We start from the raw sequence: 16,928 nt of genomic DNA, 5'->3' as shown, positions 1-16,928 counted from the left end.
AAACAATACTAATAATAATAATAATAAGCATGTACACTTTTTTTTTCTGAAAAGGAATTTATTTGTTGTATTAGTTTTTTAACATTTTGAAATAAGCAAATGCTATGGGTACACCTAAAACCCACGCACAACTTTGTAAAATTAGACAACTTCAAATAAATAAATAAATAAATAGCAAAAAAATAAAAGTGGTTTGACCAGCTGACACAAATACGGAGGCTTGGGGGACCAAAAAACCCAGATTCAGCGAAGCATTTAATGGCAAATCCTTTCCAATCCGTATCAGGAACAGATCAGAGATTGGTACCAGATATGGTCCTCAAATTAAATTTTAGAAATTTAATTGAATCGCCATTTGAAAAAAAAAAAAAAAATTGCAATCATATGAATACTTTGGAAAATCTCCTCCAACAGACAAATATTTATTACTTTTTTCGCCTTTTGGCGCAAAACTAAAATCAGGCTTCATCTTCAAGCAAGCAAGTTCAACTCAATAAGATTATGTGCAAATCTTACTTTCACTCTTCCTTAAGATTAATGCCAGTTTACTAAAATTAGCACTGGAAATAAGAGCTACAATTACAAAACTTTCCGATATCGCACATGTAAAGATGATAATCAACTAATGCCGAGGAAAAATCATCTGATAAACACACTCCCGAATGAGCGTCGGAGGCAATAATCTAGATTTAGTCGAAGTATGGTTAAGCCTCGATTTTCCTTCGCACTCGCCTCTTCTGTTTATCTTCCACCCGGTATCTCTCCCGCCGTTCTTCTCTCCGTCGCTTCTTAGATAGCTGCTCGTTCTTCACCTTGTCGGCTTCGTATGCTTTCTTCTTCTTCTCTTCCTTGAGTTTTTTCTTCCTCATCTGCGAAATTTCAATGTTAGCTCTTGCGAAAAGAGTACTGAAACTCTGACAAAATAAGGGTAAAAAGTTTTATAGATTATAATCGTGGAAATATTAGAATCTCAAATACATTTTAAGTAATTTTGCAATGGAGAGAGATCACCTTGTCATGTTTGATCAATTGAAGATGCTGAACGAAGGTAAGAAGCTTCCGTTCGTGAGGTTCCATAACAACCGCCCGTCGGCTTTCTAAAAGCGGCCGCTTCCTGCTAGGCCTGTCCTTCGGCTTCGATGCAAATGGGAGGGCAGCTTGTAGTTTCTGGGGGATCACTTGCGGGTTGAACTTACGGGGCTTCCTCTCAATAGGCTGCAAAGCAAGCGAGAGAAATTAGGATACGAAAGTATATCATCGTGTTATGAAATAGATTACAAGAATGGGCCTTTTTTGGCCGGCTTGAGCTTTATCTACAAATTTTATTTTCACTTAAAGAGTCTTTCAAAGAAAAGCAGAAACTTCATATAAGAACTTCTGCTTCTAGGATCCCAAAGCTCCGTTTAGCTTTCCACCGGAGCAAAAGCTCCAAATTTCCTTGTCAACACATGAGCAGCTTCTAGAAGATTCTACATTCTAGAGCTTCTAGAAGATTCTACTTTCTAGAATAGAAAGCTATTCAAAAACCAAGGCCAGAACATGCACAAAATGTCTTTGAGTGAGGAAGGTAATATATTCCAAAACCTTGTAAGCCGAATCTTTGTTGTACGGAATCGGGATATTGTATTCTTGCCGTAGCTCAGAAACTGTTCTCATTCCTTCCCAGGCTTGATCGCGAGGCTGGAGAGATGTCGTCACAGGATTATAAAACCGGGGGACGTCGACTTTAGTCCACGCGCGCAAGAAAACAATATCGCTCATCAGAATTCTATCCTCGAATGTGCACCTCGCGATCCCTTCTTTTAACACTTCTCCCTTCTTCTTCAGCTTATTCCCTAAATCTGCCTTAGCCGCCTGTTCATCAAGGATGAGTATAAGCTATAAATAAAACAGGTTCAATGTGTGAAAAAAGGAGAAAAGATGAAAATTCAGGGCATCAAAGATCAGCGATCGGGATATATTGGAATAGCTTGAAAAACATAACGGCAATCTTACAGTCCAGTATTTTTGCTATATTAATCTCAGTTATAATTTTCACTCATGCATAGTATGTAAAACTTATAACAATGGCAGGAAATAAAATCGACATGAATAGGCTGAGATATATTACCTTCTTAACCTGCCCTCGGATTTTACTAGTAGTTACCACAGCAGCACCTTCAAACTTAGCAACTTCAAGATCCGATGTGAACATGTCTTTAATTAATGCGGTCTTTTTGAAGATCTTGCATGGATGGCCGACGAGTTTGATCTTTTTCATTATTGGAGCAGCATGGTTTAACTCTTGCGTCCAGCCAGTAGCAGTGATTCGAAATGATGCCTGAAAACACAATAATTTTCTTCAATTCAATTTTGTTCCTACTAAATAATAGGCATCTCATTCAGTTCATAAGCATAGAAACCACAAATGAGCTCATTGAAGACTTGCAAAATGAAGATACTGCGAGCAAGACCAAGAAATTCCTCTCAGAAAAGTATGGCAAGAAATCCCCCTCATTCAATTTTGGTGTTAACGCATCTGTTGAAATTCCCGCAGGAATTTAACAAAGTACCTAGAAAAGCGCAAACAAGAAATCCCCTCATTCAATTTTGGCGTTAAAACGTCTGTTGAAATTCCTGTAGGAATTTAATAAAATAACCTAGAAAAGGCTTGCACTTAACTCTGATCATGCACCTTTTTTTTTATTCTCACACAAGTTTCTCAAATGATCTCTGCACACTACGGAGTACAACTGAAAGGTTCTTCTGTAAGCAGAATGTATTAAGGACTCGGCACTTTTGCACATCCTCCGCGAGATCTATCAACTAGAATACGAAGAAAGGTGCTTTTGATTTTGGAATTTGATAAACTAAAGCTGCTTTTGACCAAGGAAGCACTGATACAAATACAACTTAAGCAGCCTGACACACTGGGGGATGGCCCTTTGCTACATTATATTTATAAAGAAAGGTTGTTTTAACTTGTTCACACAGTAAGCAACAAGTGAGATACAGCAGGACTGAAACAAAAGCATGAAATATTTTACTAAAACATCAAGCAAACACAATTATTTGTTGCAACCAATTCAATAAAAATCAATATAACTAACGAAACAAAAAGGAAATATACCTGATTGTTTGACATATTCTGTACAGCGAGTACCCCACTTTTAGGAGGAGCAAGAGGGCCCCAAAATATTGCAAAGCAATGCATATGCTCAGGAGTATATTTAAGCATACGCCGCCGTCCATTCCGATCCTCGATGGCATATATCGGAATCGTTTGGAAGCGCCTCCAACCAATCGAGACAGTGATTGGATCTCTAGCCTTCAACACTTTCTTATGCCATCTATGGCGCTTTATATTAGCCTACAAAGAATAATATTGTATTAGGATAGTGTAATGAAGATGGATGAAGCATAAGGGAGACTGTAAGAAACGAAAAGGAAACTAGGAAGGAAATTGTGAGTAAGCGAATACTCGCACGCTACAGAGAGAGAGAGAGAGAGAGAGAGAGAGAGAGAGAGAGAGAGTAAAGAAAACTAACCTGCATGTACCCGAAAGCTTCCTCCCCAAGGCCAGTGCCTCCCACCAGTATAGGGTGGCGTGGATCAAAATGTTCAACCAACTCAAAAGGAACATTATGAACCTCTAGTCTAAGATAAGTCCCCGTTTGAAAGCCTTCCACCTCAATTCGAGTAGCCTCATCAAGATCATTTAATTCCGCGATATTCATTTGCTTACGGAGTTCGATTTCCTCCTTCAGCTGCAAAATCCAAAAAATAAAAATAAATAAAGAAATCCCAAGTTTTCAATTGCAGGACATAATTACAGAAAATGATTATTTGCAAAATGTATATACCTTGTCGAAATATCCACCCTCAGGGTTCTTATCTCGGTTAGACTTATTGTCTGTTGCTTTCTCCTCATCCTCGTCCGACATCAAAGATTCATCATATGTAGGTCTAGTCAAGGTCAACAAATGAATATACTGCCATAAATAACAAATAACAGAACACTACAGAACAGCATAAGATGAAGTCAAAATCATTTTTTTCCACAGGTAAGCTTGGGTTACTAACTATACAAAATCTTATGGTTAACACGGTACACAGGAACACCAATAGCATAAGGGGTCATTTACATATAAACAACCTCAATATCATCTATGTACAGATACCCTCTCAAAAGTAAAAAAGCATAGCATCTCATCTTTTACATACACCACAAGGACTTCTGCATATAAAAACCCCCCAAAAATCATCTGTTTAGGGAAAGGTCATATATGCAAGATATTATTTTCGAAAGGGATATATTAAAAGTCCATTTCTGTATATATATATATATATATATATATATATATATATTAAACAGATAATTTTGCAGGGTTCGATCATAAATAACTCAAAAGGTATAAACATCGCTACTAGATTATCTAATAACATATGATATGAGAGGGAATGATAGTGGCATGAAGAAATTACAGCAAGTTAGCAAGTTTGGAACAGAAAAAGAAAGGATATTGAGCATCAAATTTAGCTCTCAGAGCAAGCTTTTTAAGCCTTCTCTCTTCCCGTTCTAGGCCATCGTCCTCATCATTATTTGCATTTGCATCAGCATTATCTGCTTGCCCGCCCCCATATGTTTCTCCAGTCTCCAAATCTTCGAAATCACCATAAATATTTTCATCGTCTTCTCCATCATTATTTGCTAACTTGCCTCTTTGAGCAGCTTTTGACCAATCACCAGTTACAAAACGATCACGGATACTACTAATAAGATTCTCATCTGACCACTCCCTCAATTTTGTTTTGAACTTTGAACAGTCTTCAGCATTAATATCATTGTCATCAAACTTCTCATCAGCCATCTGCAGAAAAAAAGAATATTGGTATCCCACACAATATGACGAAAATAAGAAAAGTACATTACTTCTAGCAAGGTTGGTTGGGTTTCACTGCAATGAAAATTTCCATGAAACAAGACATAAAAAGAAGCATATCTACCTAGAGACACAATGATCAACAAAGATTTTCTATATAGAGAAAAAAAGAGAGATAAGCGAAGGGGCAATAAATAGTACCTTCTCCCTCTGTCCTTTCGGTATGAAGATATTTTCATCCTCAATTTCATCACTCTCGCTACTCTCACGTTCTTCCTGTGAAGCAGCGGCTGAATTAGATAAAGATTGCCCATAGACAAGTTGCATCAAGTTGCCATTCTGCCGCATCAATGTTCTCACAATCAATGATTCTTTCCACTTTGAAGCATTGCCTGCATCATCCTCTTCAATGCCAACAAGAAAGGGTATATAAGTTCCTATATAATCTACAAGGATTTAGCGTGATTCTCTATTACACTTAAGGGTGTTGGACCTTAGAGTAGAGGAAAAAGGAAAATATACAAAATAAATACATTTTAGTTAGATTTAACACCTGAAGATAAAGCTGAAGATTCTGAACCAACAGACAATTGATCGCTGCTGTTATCTTCCTCAGAGTCCTATAGGAAGGAAAAATACAGTACCATATGTTAGGTTTGAAGGAAGCATCTAAAACATCCATATTAAGAATAAATGAGAAAGCGCATTCCTCATTGATTACATCAGAGAGGATGTGAAGTTACCATTTAAGGTATTTCTCCTTACTTGAGTTTTCTAAGTGGGGAGGCTGGTCACCTTGCCAGCTTTAAACTCAAAAAAGCGATGTTACATCAGTATCAGACTTATTTTGCGAAATGATCCGACCCAATCGACCGAAAGGAGTTCCAAGTTTGTTCTAGATAAGCAAAGGTTGATCATAAATTGGACTTAGCCCGCCCTTGTCATATTTCCAATTTTTAGGAATTTATTATTACTTCAGTAATTATTTGTGTTATTTGAGAAAATATGAGAAACAAATGTGACAAAAAATGGCTCTATCTAATTTTGAAATGAATTATAGAGGCAAATCAAAATTAATCTATTATCATTCGAAAAACTCACACAAAGCACTAATACATAACCTGCCAAAGTTTTTCTTTGGTTGCAATAAACTATAGCTCTCGCGTAGAAGGAGAAAAAGAATGTAGTATGGAATTATTACCTCGGTATTGTTGTGTTCTTTAGAGTCAGGGGTTGGAGCTCTTCTCCTCCTCCTTCCATTCTGAAAATCGGCTCCTTCCTGCAACTGCACATCTTCTTCATGCGTGTCCTCCTCACCAGCATCACTGCCATCTTCATGAGAATCACTATATTCACTTGTTCCATTCAGCTCCTCAGCATTACTATCATTATCGAAATCGCTAGAATCACTTGTTCTATTCAGCTCCCTCTCAAAAGCTTCATTTTTATCCGAAACTTCTTTGCCATCAAGAGTTCCGTAGGCATTGCTGTTATCGCTGATAGAAGCAAGCGGTTTCCAACTAAAAAGCTCAATGAAACTCTTTTCCAACTTTTCATCAATCGAGTATTGTGTATTTTGAAGTGTTTTTACAAGTTCCACACCCACATCGCGATCTTTTCCTGCAGGAATTTCAGCAATAAGAAACCTAAGAATTAATAAAAATAACAAGACGGTCACCCAGCAACTAGAAGAGACTTTCAATTTCTGCTGTGCAGTTTGTAGGGTTTATATTAGAAAACAATATTTTTCACCAAATTTTCAGATTTTCTCAAGTAGAATGGTGAAAGATAAAATTCTAAGTTTACTGTAAGATTGGATAAAGCAGCTAAATTCCAACAGCTGGCCGAAATAAATAGGTAATCAGGAACTCGAGATTTTGTTTGTGTACAAATCATCAAAAAGCGAACCAAACTTTAAAGGGTTTCTTTGATATATACCCCTGCAAATATGCAAATTGCACATATACACCTGTAGAGTCAGCATTTGTATCACTGCGCCTGGAAACTGTATTTATCTGCATTCATCCCCTCAATAGTATTTACATGAAAATTATGAATACGCCCAACAAGGAAACACAAGCAAACAAGCAAGGCTTTAAAAGGTATGGACGTAAATACAAATTCCACAGGGGTAATCTTGCAATTTCACATACCTGCAGGCAGTGTATGTACATGAAATCTAATTCAAAATGCATCAGGTATAGATAAACTATCAAAAGTGAAGGCCATAGTAGGTAACTACTAACTACAGAGTAAATTTGCATTCGAAAGTGCTCAAAAGAGTTTTTGGACTGATTTGAATAGGGATATTATTAGTACCCCAGAACTACTCATAAAAATACCTTACCTTTTTTTGCTGGTGCACTGTTTTCATCATCAACTTTTGAAAACTGAACAAGATGATCGTTTATGTTAATGTAGACAGCATCTTTGTCGTAAAGTAGATCGCCAAGACCAGACATCGGTGCATAGAAAAGCCTTTCTTTGTCTCTCAGGCCCTTCTTTTTAGCAGCAGATGGCAAAGGGCAGGGGTCAGCCAGACTTGTCACCCCAGCCAAACTAAAATCCCCAACACCAGTGATATGTACCTGCAGTAAATTGACACAGTTTTATACTTTCTTATATAGAGCAGAAGACAATAAACAACTTATAAGAACCTTTTTAAGTTTTCAAAAGTTTGTTCAATAAGAAAGAAACTTTAGATGCTCTACATATATGATAAACTCAACTTTCTATCATCCTAATCCGAGTCGAAGTTAGTTATTTCTGACTTTTAATGTGCTTCTATATGCTTCTAAAAATTTTGTAAAGATCTTCATTCATGTTCTTTTAGTTAGTTACAAAAGTCCAAGATAGAGTCAAATCACAAAAAAATTGAGTTCAGTAAAAAGGCTATCCATATGATGAATCAGAATTAAGAAGTCGTCTTAAAATGGTAGGACACAAAACTTAAAAAGGGTGTATTTGCATTGGGCTAGGGAAAACTAGAGATTCGGATGTTTTGCTGAAATAAAGTGTTGAGCCATTTTGGTTGTGAGCCTCCTTTTCCCTATCTCAAGGATGCCTTTTCTCAACAAATTTCTCTCTCCTATCCCCTTCTCTTTGAATCAGAAATATCATTTCCATGGCCTCAAAGCGTCCAATCTAAAACTTACCTTCCCAAATTTAAGACCTACTTCTTACAGGACTGCATCGCAATCCTCAAGAATCATCTAAGTACAGAAGAAAAAGAAGGAAGATAGAGAGACATAGAAAATGTACCTTCGTACCTCTCTTCATATTGCAACCTCGGAGGTAACCATATAATGTAATGTTTCTGTCACATTTATTATTAGTGTGCATTCTGTCAGGCGGAGTGACATCTTCAAAGCGATCCACTAGTAAATAAGGATGAGACAATCGCCATGACAAAGGACTGGTTTTTCTATCTGAGATGAACCTTGCAAGATTGTGAATTTCACGTTTCGGATATCTGCATAAAGCCAATTAGCAAAAATGTATAAGAACAACTATCTGGTAAGAAAATAAAATAAACACTAAGCAAAGCACATAGCCCAATTTGTCCATAATTAGGGCTATCAACGAGTCAAACACAAGCGAGTTGGGGCCGGCTCTTGTTCAGCTCATTTCATAAATGAGTCGAATACGAGCTGGGGCCAGCTCGTGTTCAGCTTGTTTCATAAATGAGTCGAATACGAGCTGGGGCCAGCTCGTGTTCGGCTTGTTTCACAAACAAGTTGAATACTTGCTGGCTCATTAAAGTATCGAGCCAAAAAATTTAGCTCGTGTTCCACTCATTTACTAACGAGCCAAACACGACGAACAACAAGTTAAAAGAATTAGAAAGGATATGTATACGAAATAAATTTATGAGATCTTACCCATTAGATTTTGTATAGGAAATAAATTTCTGAGATTGTACCCATTAGAAAAGATATGTATAGGAAATAAATTTATGAGATCTTTACCCATTAGATTTTGATCTAATGATTGAAACTTTACATATAAATAGGCTTTTTTATAATTGACTTGGGCTTTATATCTAGGTTGGACTAAAAATAAAATAATTAAAATCTATATTTTATATATATAATTATTTATTTATATATGAATATAAAATATAAAATTATACAAATATAAAATATATGTATTCGAGTTGTTATCGAGCCGAAACACAAGCAAGCTGACCCCAGCTCGTGTTCTGCTCGTTTACTGAACAAGTGATTGGATCTCGAGCTCATTTCGAGCTGGCTCGCGAACAACGAGCTGGATTGCCATAATAGCAGAAAAGAATTTCATCAAAAAACAAGACAAGTCAGAGACAAAGGGTTACTTACTTTCCATGAATGAGACCAGATAAATAGAAAAGTTTTGCCCCCTGCTTTATTTCAGCCCCAAACCGTTCCTTGAGCTGCTTCTTTGTTTTCCTTAGTTTCTTAACATCCTTAAATTTGTCAAGATGTGTAAGCACTCCTATAACCTCCGGGAAGCCATGAACTTGCATAATGTTGAGAAACTCAAAAGTTTCCTGGAAAAGAAAAGATGCATTATTAATGTTTTTTAGCTACCTAGCTATGCAGGGACTAGATTACTTGGCTGTGTCGGGACTAATGGTGCCGCTACTTTTTTCCAGACTAAAAGAACATCTGAAGTACGCATCCAACAATTTCCCAATTATCAAACCGAAGAAGGATAATATCATTAAATATGATCCAAGCACATTGCATAAATAAGCTGACTGATATACTCTGTGTGGATAGACAAAAAAGATCCATTTTCCATCGAACACTCCCCTATGAGGTAAGTATGTAGACTCAAAATATAAAGGTGTATTTACTTGCAATTCTCACCATTTCAAACCCGTAGCTTCCATCAATTAGCAGCAATGCAAGATCAGCTATCTTTGCAGCATCTATCATACCATTAATATCATTAGGGCACTCCAGGAATTGCACTCTCCGTTGTTTTCCTAGAAGCATAAATAGAGAAAGCGACATGAATCTATCTAAAAATACCAAAATTTCATTAACTAACAATAACTCACCTTATAAGGAAATATATACATTATAATATTACCAGTTCTAAAATACCTGACACAACAGTGATAGGACCACGAACTTCAGATAAATTATGTTTCGTGTAGTGTTTTATGAGACATTTTATTAGCAAGGATTTTCCCACCTAAAAAAGGCATAAAGAAACATTACAATTTAGCATTCAACTTATGCCTTAATTATATCGTGTATCTTGTATTTATTTATAATATCATTTACTTTACAGAATACCTGCAGAGGACCATGGACTATAACAACGAGAGGAGCTGGTTCCCCAGTAGACCGGTCATTTATCGGCACATGCAGCCTGCGTTGTTCAATCTCAGCTGAACGGGCTTGCAATTTTTTGGCCTTTACTGAGGAATTGAAAGCAAATGCCTAGCATGAAGGAAAATCGCTGCAGATTTAGATAAGATTCTTGGAAGCAATATAGCAAAATGAATTTACATGTTGCAATCTTAAAACTGTACTTCATTTACATCCCATGCTTCAAATGGACCTATAATGATATTTGCAAGGCACTAAGGATCATAACATGAAGCAAGTCAAAAATGTCAAACTCATGAGTGTAGCGTAAAACCATATAAGAGATTGTTGATTTCCATAACAATATAACTTGCATTATTTCTTGCCTCTTTTCTGTCAGGTTATCCCGAATTATACTTTTAAAACTTAATAATAAAAATAACCACAGAATCAGCATGTTAATTAGAAATTTATTTCTCTTTCCAGCATTGCCTATTTCAAGTCATTATAAACATCACATAACACGACGAAGAGCTACAGAATACCTTTGAAGGAATCTACAAGTTTCACAACAATGAAAAGAGGGTGTGACAAACGGACAACAAACAAATAATCAATTGGAAACAAGACGTGGAAGGATAATATCCAAACCTTTGGATTATGCTTCTTTTCGCTCGCAGAAGCACTTCCACTCTCCTTGCTCTTGCCCTTCTTCTTCTTCGCAGAAGCACCCGCTTTATGAATGCGGTGGGACTTGTGGGACTGATCGTTATTGGCGGAAGCCGCCACCATCTCGCACTACCGATTGTTGCTCCTTATTCAAGAAATCCTGCACCTTTCACACATTTAACACATTAAAATTAATAAAATCAGGATGTAGCTGGATTTACTCCACCAATTAGATTACATTTGACACAACATAAATTTAATTTTATTATATTAATTTTATTACTTCAGGGAAAAGAAAAAGAAAAAACACTTACGTTGTAATAGAACAATAACATGGGTACTTCAGAACTCAAACTGTGCGGTAACTAAAAACAACAAATTCAAGCCAAATAATTATTCTAACATTAGAACAAAAAAATACAACTAATTTCTCGTGTCGAAATACTGCAATATAAATCACACCAAAGCGAACATATCGTTTACGAATTCTATCAAAGTAATTTACGTGTTCTAATCAAGCTAATAAATTTAACTCGCTCGAGTTCCTAAAATCCGTCTCAGAAACATAAAATTCTTCGCCCAAAATACCCACAACAATCACAAAATCACCATACGTTTTTCAAGAATCGCAATAAAACTATTCCTAATCACACGCCTCCGCTCGAATCCAACATTTCAACCAAAAACCACGACGTGTGCGAGAGAGATGAGCGAAGAAGCACTTACTTGTCGGCGTCTTCGTGGAGAGGACGAGACCGAATTGGGTAAGAAGCCGAGAAGACAAAGAGGAGTTCGAGGTTTAGGAAACCATCGTTGCTAAGTTCCAGAAAAACCCTCGTAGGCGATGAGTTAACCCGTTAACCCGTTAACCCGTAAGTTAGTTAACCCGCTACTTCGTTAACCCGTTAATCTTTTAACCGGCGCGTATCGCAAATTTGCTATTGACGAGCTTAAAATCAGGGCGGTTTGGGATAACGGGTGCGTGCTTGGTTTGGGATAACCAGTGCGTGCGTATAAAGTCGGCGACGAGTTTTTTTTTTTTTTTTTTTTTTTTTTTTTTTTATCTTTGTTATTTTCTGTGCTATTAATATTTTAAAACTATTCGGCGTATAGATGATAAATTTTAAAACGTCTTATTTAGATATTATAAATCAAATTATATTTATTTTAAATATTAAGTGCTAAGAGGACTTGTATATTATTCGTGTCCATATGCACAGAGTTTATTCCATTGATTCAGTTTTAACCACTTTTAGAATTTAAATCAAAACTAAGTATGTTTTTTTAGTAAACCGAACAACAAAAGCTTAAAAGCATCAGTTTAAAGCTGGGGATCAACGCTACGATTAAGGCTAACTACATTTTTTTGGATAGCAGGATTTTTTTTTTTTTTTTTATCGTATCCAAGAAGAAGAATTACAACAAAAGTTTCAACAATTTATTTATTTTTTTAAAAAAAAGAGTGTCTAAAAATGGTTTATTCAATGCAGAATAACTTATGCTTACTAAAAATATTGTGAAAGGGCATTTCAGGGTAATAGTATTTTAGAATCAAACAACATTCATCCGTTTAAACAGCAAATTACAAGAATCGGCGCACAACGGCGGCGGCAGGGGCTCACACGAGCCCGAAAGGCTCCGGCAGCGGCTCGAACCGGTGGAATGTCGGGCTCTCTGCTGAAACATCGTCGACGCTTCGCAGCCAATTCAGGTTCCGAGCATCCTCTTTCAGAAGCATCATGTCGTATCGCGTGCTCCCGTAGAGGTCCAGCTCGCTTGCTCTCGCCGCCGCGAACTTCCGTTCCTGGGGCTTTGTCGAGGTCGTGGAATCGCCACTCTCCGATGCCTCGGTCTTAGCACACTCACCAGCGATCGTTCCGTTTATCGACGATCCGCATTCGGAAGCTGCTCGATCCGACGATCCGTTGTCGTCGGTAGTAGTAGTACGAAGAGCCGGTTTGTGGCTTTTCGCGGCGGTCGAACGAATGCTGTGAGGGTAGAGGGAGGCTCCGCGAATGCCTCCCGCGCCTTGTCGGATATCCTAAACAATCAATGAATTGCGAACCGAAGGCTCAGTCTCAGCTGTCCATCACGAATGCAAATGAAATGCGTGACGAGCAGTTGCGAACGAAAAGAAATTGAGAACTAACTCACCGTATGCCGAATCTTGGAGATGTTCCTTCCGAATCCGTTGTTCTCTGCGGGCGAAGACGGCTTAGCCGATATGCGAACTGCGGTATTAGAAGCCAGTGGCCTCTTGGTTTCAATAGGGCTGGCCTTCTTCGTCGAATTCTCTTGATTCCTGTTCCGGTTGGAGCTCGCCGGAGTTACCGACCGTTGCTTGCCGGTCGACTGCGGTCGCTCCGTCGGCTTCGTCTTAATCTTCGCCGTAGCGTCGGGCTGCACCACTGCACGTGCCACAGACGCCGAACGTGCCGGGGCGCGGCGTGTCGGGGTTGATTGGCGGGGATTCGGCCGAGATGCGGGAGCAATCGAGCGAGGGCTCGACGCAGTCGAAAGGGCACGAGGTCGCGCGATCGGAGTGGATGGCAGCGATGGTTTGTGCCGGCTTCGGGCCGGGCTCGGCAAACGGGTGGACATAGGAGCACTGTCGGGGCGCGTTGCGGTTTGGTGCGGCGTCGGAGACAGTTTCGACACAACGGAAGCGGAGCTCCTGCTAAGGAGTGATGATTTGGTGGTGGAAAGAGTAGAGGAGGAAGTGCAGTTGCTGGAGGCCGACGAGCTCGCAGCAGAACTAGTTCTGCCTGACCTTGTGGTGGTGTCGATCTCCGGCGGATGAGATACAGATAACTGCAAAAATGTACTCAGAAACAAATACAGAAAACACAACAAAATTTTTTTAACTTTCGTTATTTGTATAGTTTTTATTGTCAAATGTTTAACTACTACTTAATATAAAAAAAGAAGAAGCTAGTATACCCTCGAAGGCTTTGTAGCGGAACCTGATCTAACTCTTGAAGTGCTTTTTGCAGAAGCTGAAGATGGTTGGTGTTCAACGCCATTGCATGAGGAAAAGAGAGGAGTCCCAGGGGGAGTAAGTAGCCTGTTTGATGTAAAAAAATTGAAAGTAAAATTGAGTAATTTGTTAAATAATTCTTTTTGTAAAAAAAAATAGAGAAAAAATTAATTCAGAACATTACTCCTCTTTGGTTCATCCATTTCATTTTATATGGGAGAAACTTGGTTCAAAATTGATTTGGTATTGAAATATAACCAAAATTGATGTTAATTTAAAATATTCCGTGTAGCTAATTTTTAAACCAAAAAATAAGAGAGAAAATGTAACATTAAGAATTAAAAAGGGAAAAAAAAGAAAAGAAAATTAAAGTGGTTTATTGATTACCAATCGTAATCGGTCTTTGCAACGTCCGCATAGAACAGATCATCATCATCCACTCCACTGCTTCTCCCCAACACTCCCTCCTCTATAAAATCAAAAAAAAAAAATCCCTAAAAAAAAAAATCAATGGGGGAGGGGGAAATTTATTTCCGGTTACCGGCGACGGCGGCAGCGGCGGCGGGGGAGGAGATCGTCGGTGATTCGCTCCGCCGGATCGCAGAGAACAGATCGAGGCTCTCGTCCTTGGGCTTGCCCTGCCGGAGCAGCAGCTGCGCCGCCGCCACCGCCGGTTTCCGCCCGCGGACGGGCACTGGCGAATCCCGCCGCAACCGATTCATTTCTTTTTCTTTCTTTAATGGAATCAGATCGGAGGATCGATTTCGCCCGAGAGACGATCTCGCTTATATTGTTGCTGCTACGAAAAAAAACGAAAAAAAGAAAAAAACAAAAGAGAAGTTGAGGAGTGAAAAATGGAGATCTAAAGAGGTTTGTTGTGAGGAGGAGGAGCTAACGTGCTTTAACCGTTACTATCCAACTGATTCTGGGGGGAGGAAAATGTTAAAAGGCGAGAATTTCAAGGTGCTCTATTAGATACACTGATAGTAGCCAAATATTTTTTCACAGAAAAAAGTTCAAGGTTTGCACGATTCACATGAAACTTGGCTTATGACGTGCTGGGTCATATATTGACCCATATATTCCTTGTGATGCTTTTATTTTCCTTAGTAATTAATAATAAACAAATTGAAGCCTCTATTATTTTTATTTTAGTTTAGTTTGGGATTTCATTTTATTTTATTTTATTTTATTTTTTGCGTTGGTTGAGGTGGGGTGCCTTCTATACAATTTAGTGGTCAAGGCGACATTGAAGGGGTTTTTTTTTTTTCTTTCCTTAAAAAATAGTCATTTCTTTTGCGCACCCATATATTATGCCACAATATATAGATACCAATTAATGATAAAGGTGTTTGTGGACGGAAGGATAGTTGATATGTTATATCTGTATCCTAAAAAATGAAAAAAATATACTTTATCCTTTTAACTTCCGATTTGATTCAGATCTAGATACTTAAGTTAATAATATACCTATTGGATCTATTTGAATCAGTCTGGATAATGACTGCTCGTATACTATCCGCTTAAGATCGAGTATGGATCGAATACGAGTCGGGTCTAAATCGCGTACGGATACTCGTATGCATATATTTTTTATAAACTTTATTAAACACAGTTTATGGACAAACCATAAATCTCTCACTATAAAAAACTCGCGTTTTAATTAGTTGCATCTAGTCCAATAAAATTCACTCAAAAGAAAGTTTCAAACGGTATAAAAATTAAAAAGAATGAGTAAAATAAAATAAATAAATAAACAGAGCGACTAAGATTTTCACTAGGATGAAAATATACAGAGACTCTTCATGTATAAGTTCTACAGAAATTGATCCCTCAACTTCAATTTCTTTATTTACTGTAAGGTATTTCACTGAGTCCAGATTCAAGTCCAGTTTTGGATATGGATTTGAAAATTGTTCCAGACCCTACCTATTAAAAGATCGTGTTCGGGTTGGGTCCAAGTTAGGTATGGATATAATGTATCCGGACCCATATCCAACACTTTAATGAATAATTTTTTTTACTCGTATACTATCCAGTTTTTATCAGGTCCGATTCGCGTCCAGATCTGGTATGGTAAACCGGGTATTTTGGACAGCTTTAATTAATGATAGGCTTAAGTTATCATTACATAAAATCAAACATAATGATGGTAAGTTACATTGCCAAAACATATGCTAATTAGGATTCCAAATGAACACAGGTTACACAGCAAGAAAAATGATACAACTAGTTTTCGAACTTAAAATTTTGAATATCAATCATCGAATTTTTTTGTTAAGTGTGCTAGACGCAGTCATTAAATTGACTTAAATGGGTAATACTGTATACCAGAGTGTTATGATTTATGAAGTGAAAAATTTAATGGAAAAATGTAATAAAAAATACAAAAGCTAATAAATGGAGAGCAACACACAAAATGTGAAAATATATACAGTTGGGGTCGCTAAGTTTCTTCCCAATTATTATGGAGCGTACGTTCTCTCGCATGTGCTAATTAATCCACAGGTGTTTAGTTTGTAAAGGACGCATGATCGATCCATGAAGCTCTCCACCGTCGGTGCACTCCCTGTTTGACTTTCTGATGATTGCCACGTGTATGTCGAAGATTAGGACTAATTCGAAATAAATTAATTTTCATCTTATTTTTTATCCATACTTATTAGTTTATTTGCAGACAATCAGAATAAAAATTAATTTTTAGCATATCGAAACAAATTAAAGAAGGAAACTGTCTACTACCTCTAGCTTCATTTTTTGGTGAGTTTGGATGATTTTTTTTTTTTTTATTCCAACCTACTGAATCATTTGAGACGAATCGGAGCGATATGTCACGGACTTAGCGTTTTCGTTCGCAAAGCCCGTGCGGCGTCCACCTTTCCTGCTCGAAGATGGACAAGTCTTTGTGCCTGTTGCTAGTCCGGACCTTCGCGTCCTACGACTAAGTATGCAAAGAAAAATGACAAAGAGAAAGAGGCAGAGGTTCTCTAAAAAAAAAACTAAATACTACACTACTTAAAAATGAGAATTACAACCTACAAATAGCATACAAACATACTCTCTCTTGTGTGTTATGGCCTTAGCCAACCCCACTATTTATAGGCCTAATGAGTCTTTTCA

At 37.7% G+C, this 16,928-nt stretch overlaps 2 protein-coding genes across 4 annotated transcripts; both read right to left on the bottom strand.

Moving 5' to 3' along the window:
• On the bottom strand, window positions 402-11,606 carry LOC109709427 (ribosome biogenesis protein bms1-like). 3 transcript variants are annotated; one of them, XM_020231668.1, is made up of 19 exons: window positions 11,558-11,606; window positions 10,814-10,997; window positions 10,148-10,294; window positions 9,953-10,043; window positions 9,713-9,831; window positions 9,200-9,390; window positions 8,124-8,334; window positions 7,210-7,450; window positions 6,064-6,482; window positions 5,416-5,482; window positions 5,064-5,266; window positions 4,504-4,850; window positions 3,843-3,939; window positions 3,528-3,746; window positions 3,110-3,349; window positions 2,111-2,320; window positions 1,585-1,854; window positions 1,012-1,215; window positions 402-869 (listed from the first exon to the last, which is right to left on the bottom strand). In XM_020231668.1, the coding sequence occupies exons 2-19, from the start codon at window positions 10,952-10,954 to the stop codon at window positions 705-707; spliced, it is 3,582 nt and encodes a 1,193-aa protein (XP_020087257.1). In that variant the 5' UTR covers window positions 10,955-10,997; window positions 11,558-11,606; the 3' UTR covers window positions 402-704. The 3 variants fall into 3 exon arrangements, with proteins under 3 accessions (XP_020087257.1, XP_020087258.1, XP_020087259.1); XM_020231669.1 differs by having other exon boundaries at window positions 10,814-10,991; window positions 11,558-11,592; XM_020231670.1 differs by lacking the exons at window positions 9,953-10,043; window positions 10,814-10,997; window positions 11,558-11,606 and having other exon boundaries at window positions 10,148-10,273.
• LOC109709437 (flocculation protein FLO11-like) lies at window positions 12,302-14,807 on the bottom strand. Its single transcript, XM_020231683.1, has 5 exons — window positions 14,350-14,807; window positions 14,196-14,277; window positions 13,772-13,895; window positions 12,986-13,642; window positions 12,302-12,872 (listed from the first exon to the last, which is right to left on the bottom strand). Exons 1-5 carry the CDS (start codon window positions 14,528-14,530, stop codon window positions 12,450-12,452), a joined length of 1,467 nt encoding a protein of 488 aa, XP_020087272.1. The 5' UTR covers window positions 14,531-14,807; the 3' UTR covers window positions 12,302-12,449.

Source organism: Ananas comosus, linkage group 4, assembly GCF_001540865.1.
Source record: "Ananas comosus cultivar F153 linkage group 4, ASM154086v1, whole genome shotgun sequence".
In the NCBI taxonomy this organism is placed as follows: domain Eukaryota; kingdom Viridiplantae; phylum Streptophyta; class Magnoliopsida; order Poales; family Bromeliaceae; genus Ananas; species Ananas comosus.
This window is presented reverse-complemented; position numbering and strand designations above follow the sequence as displayed.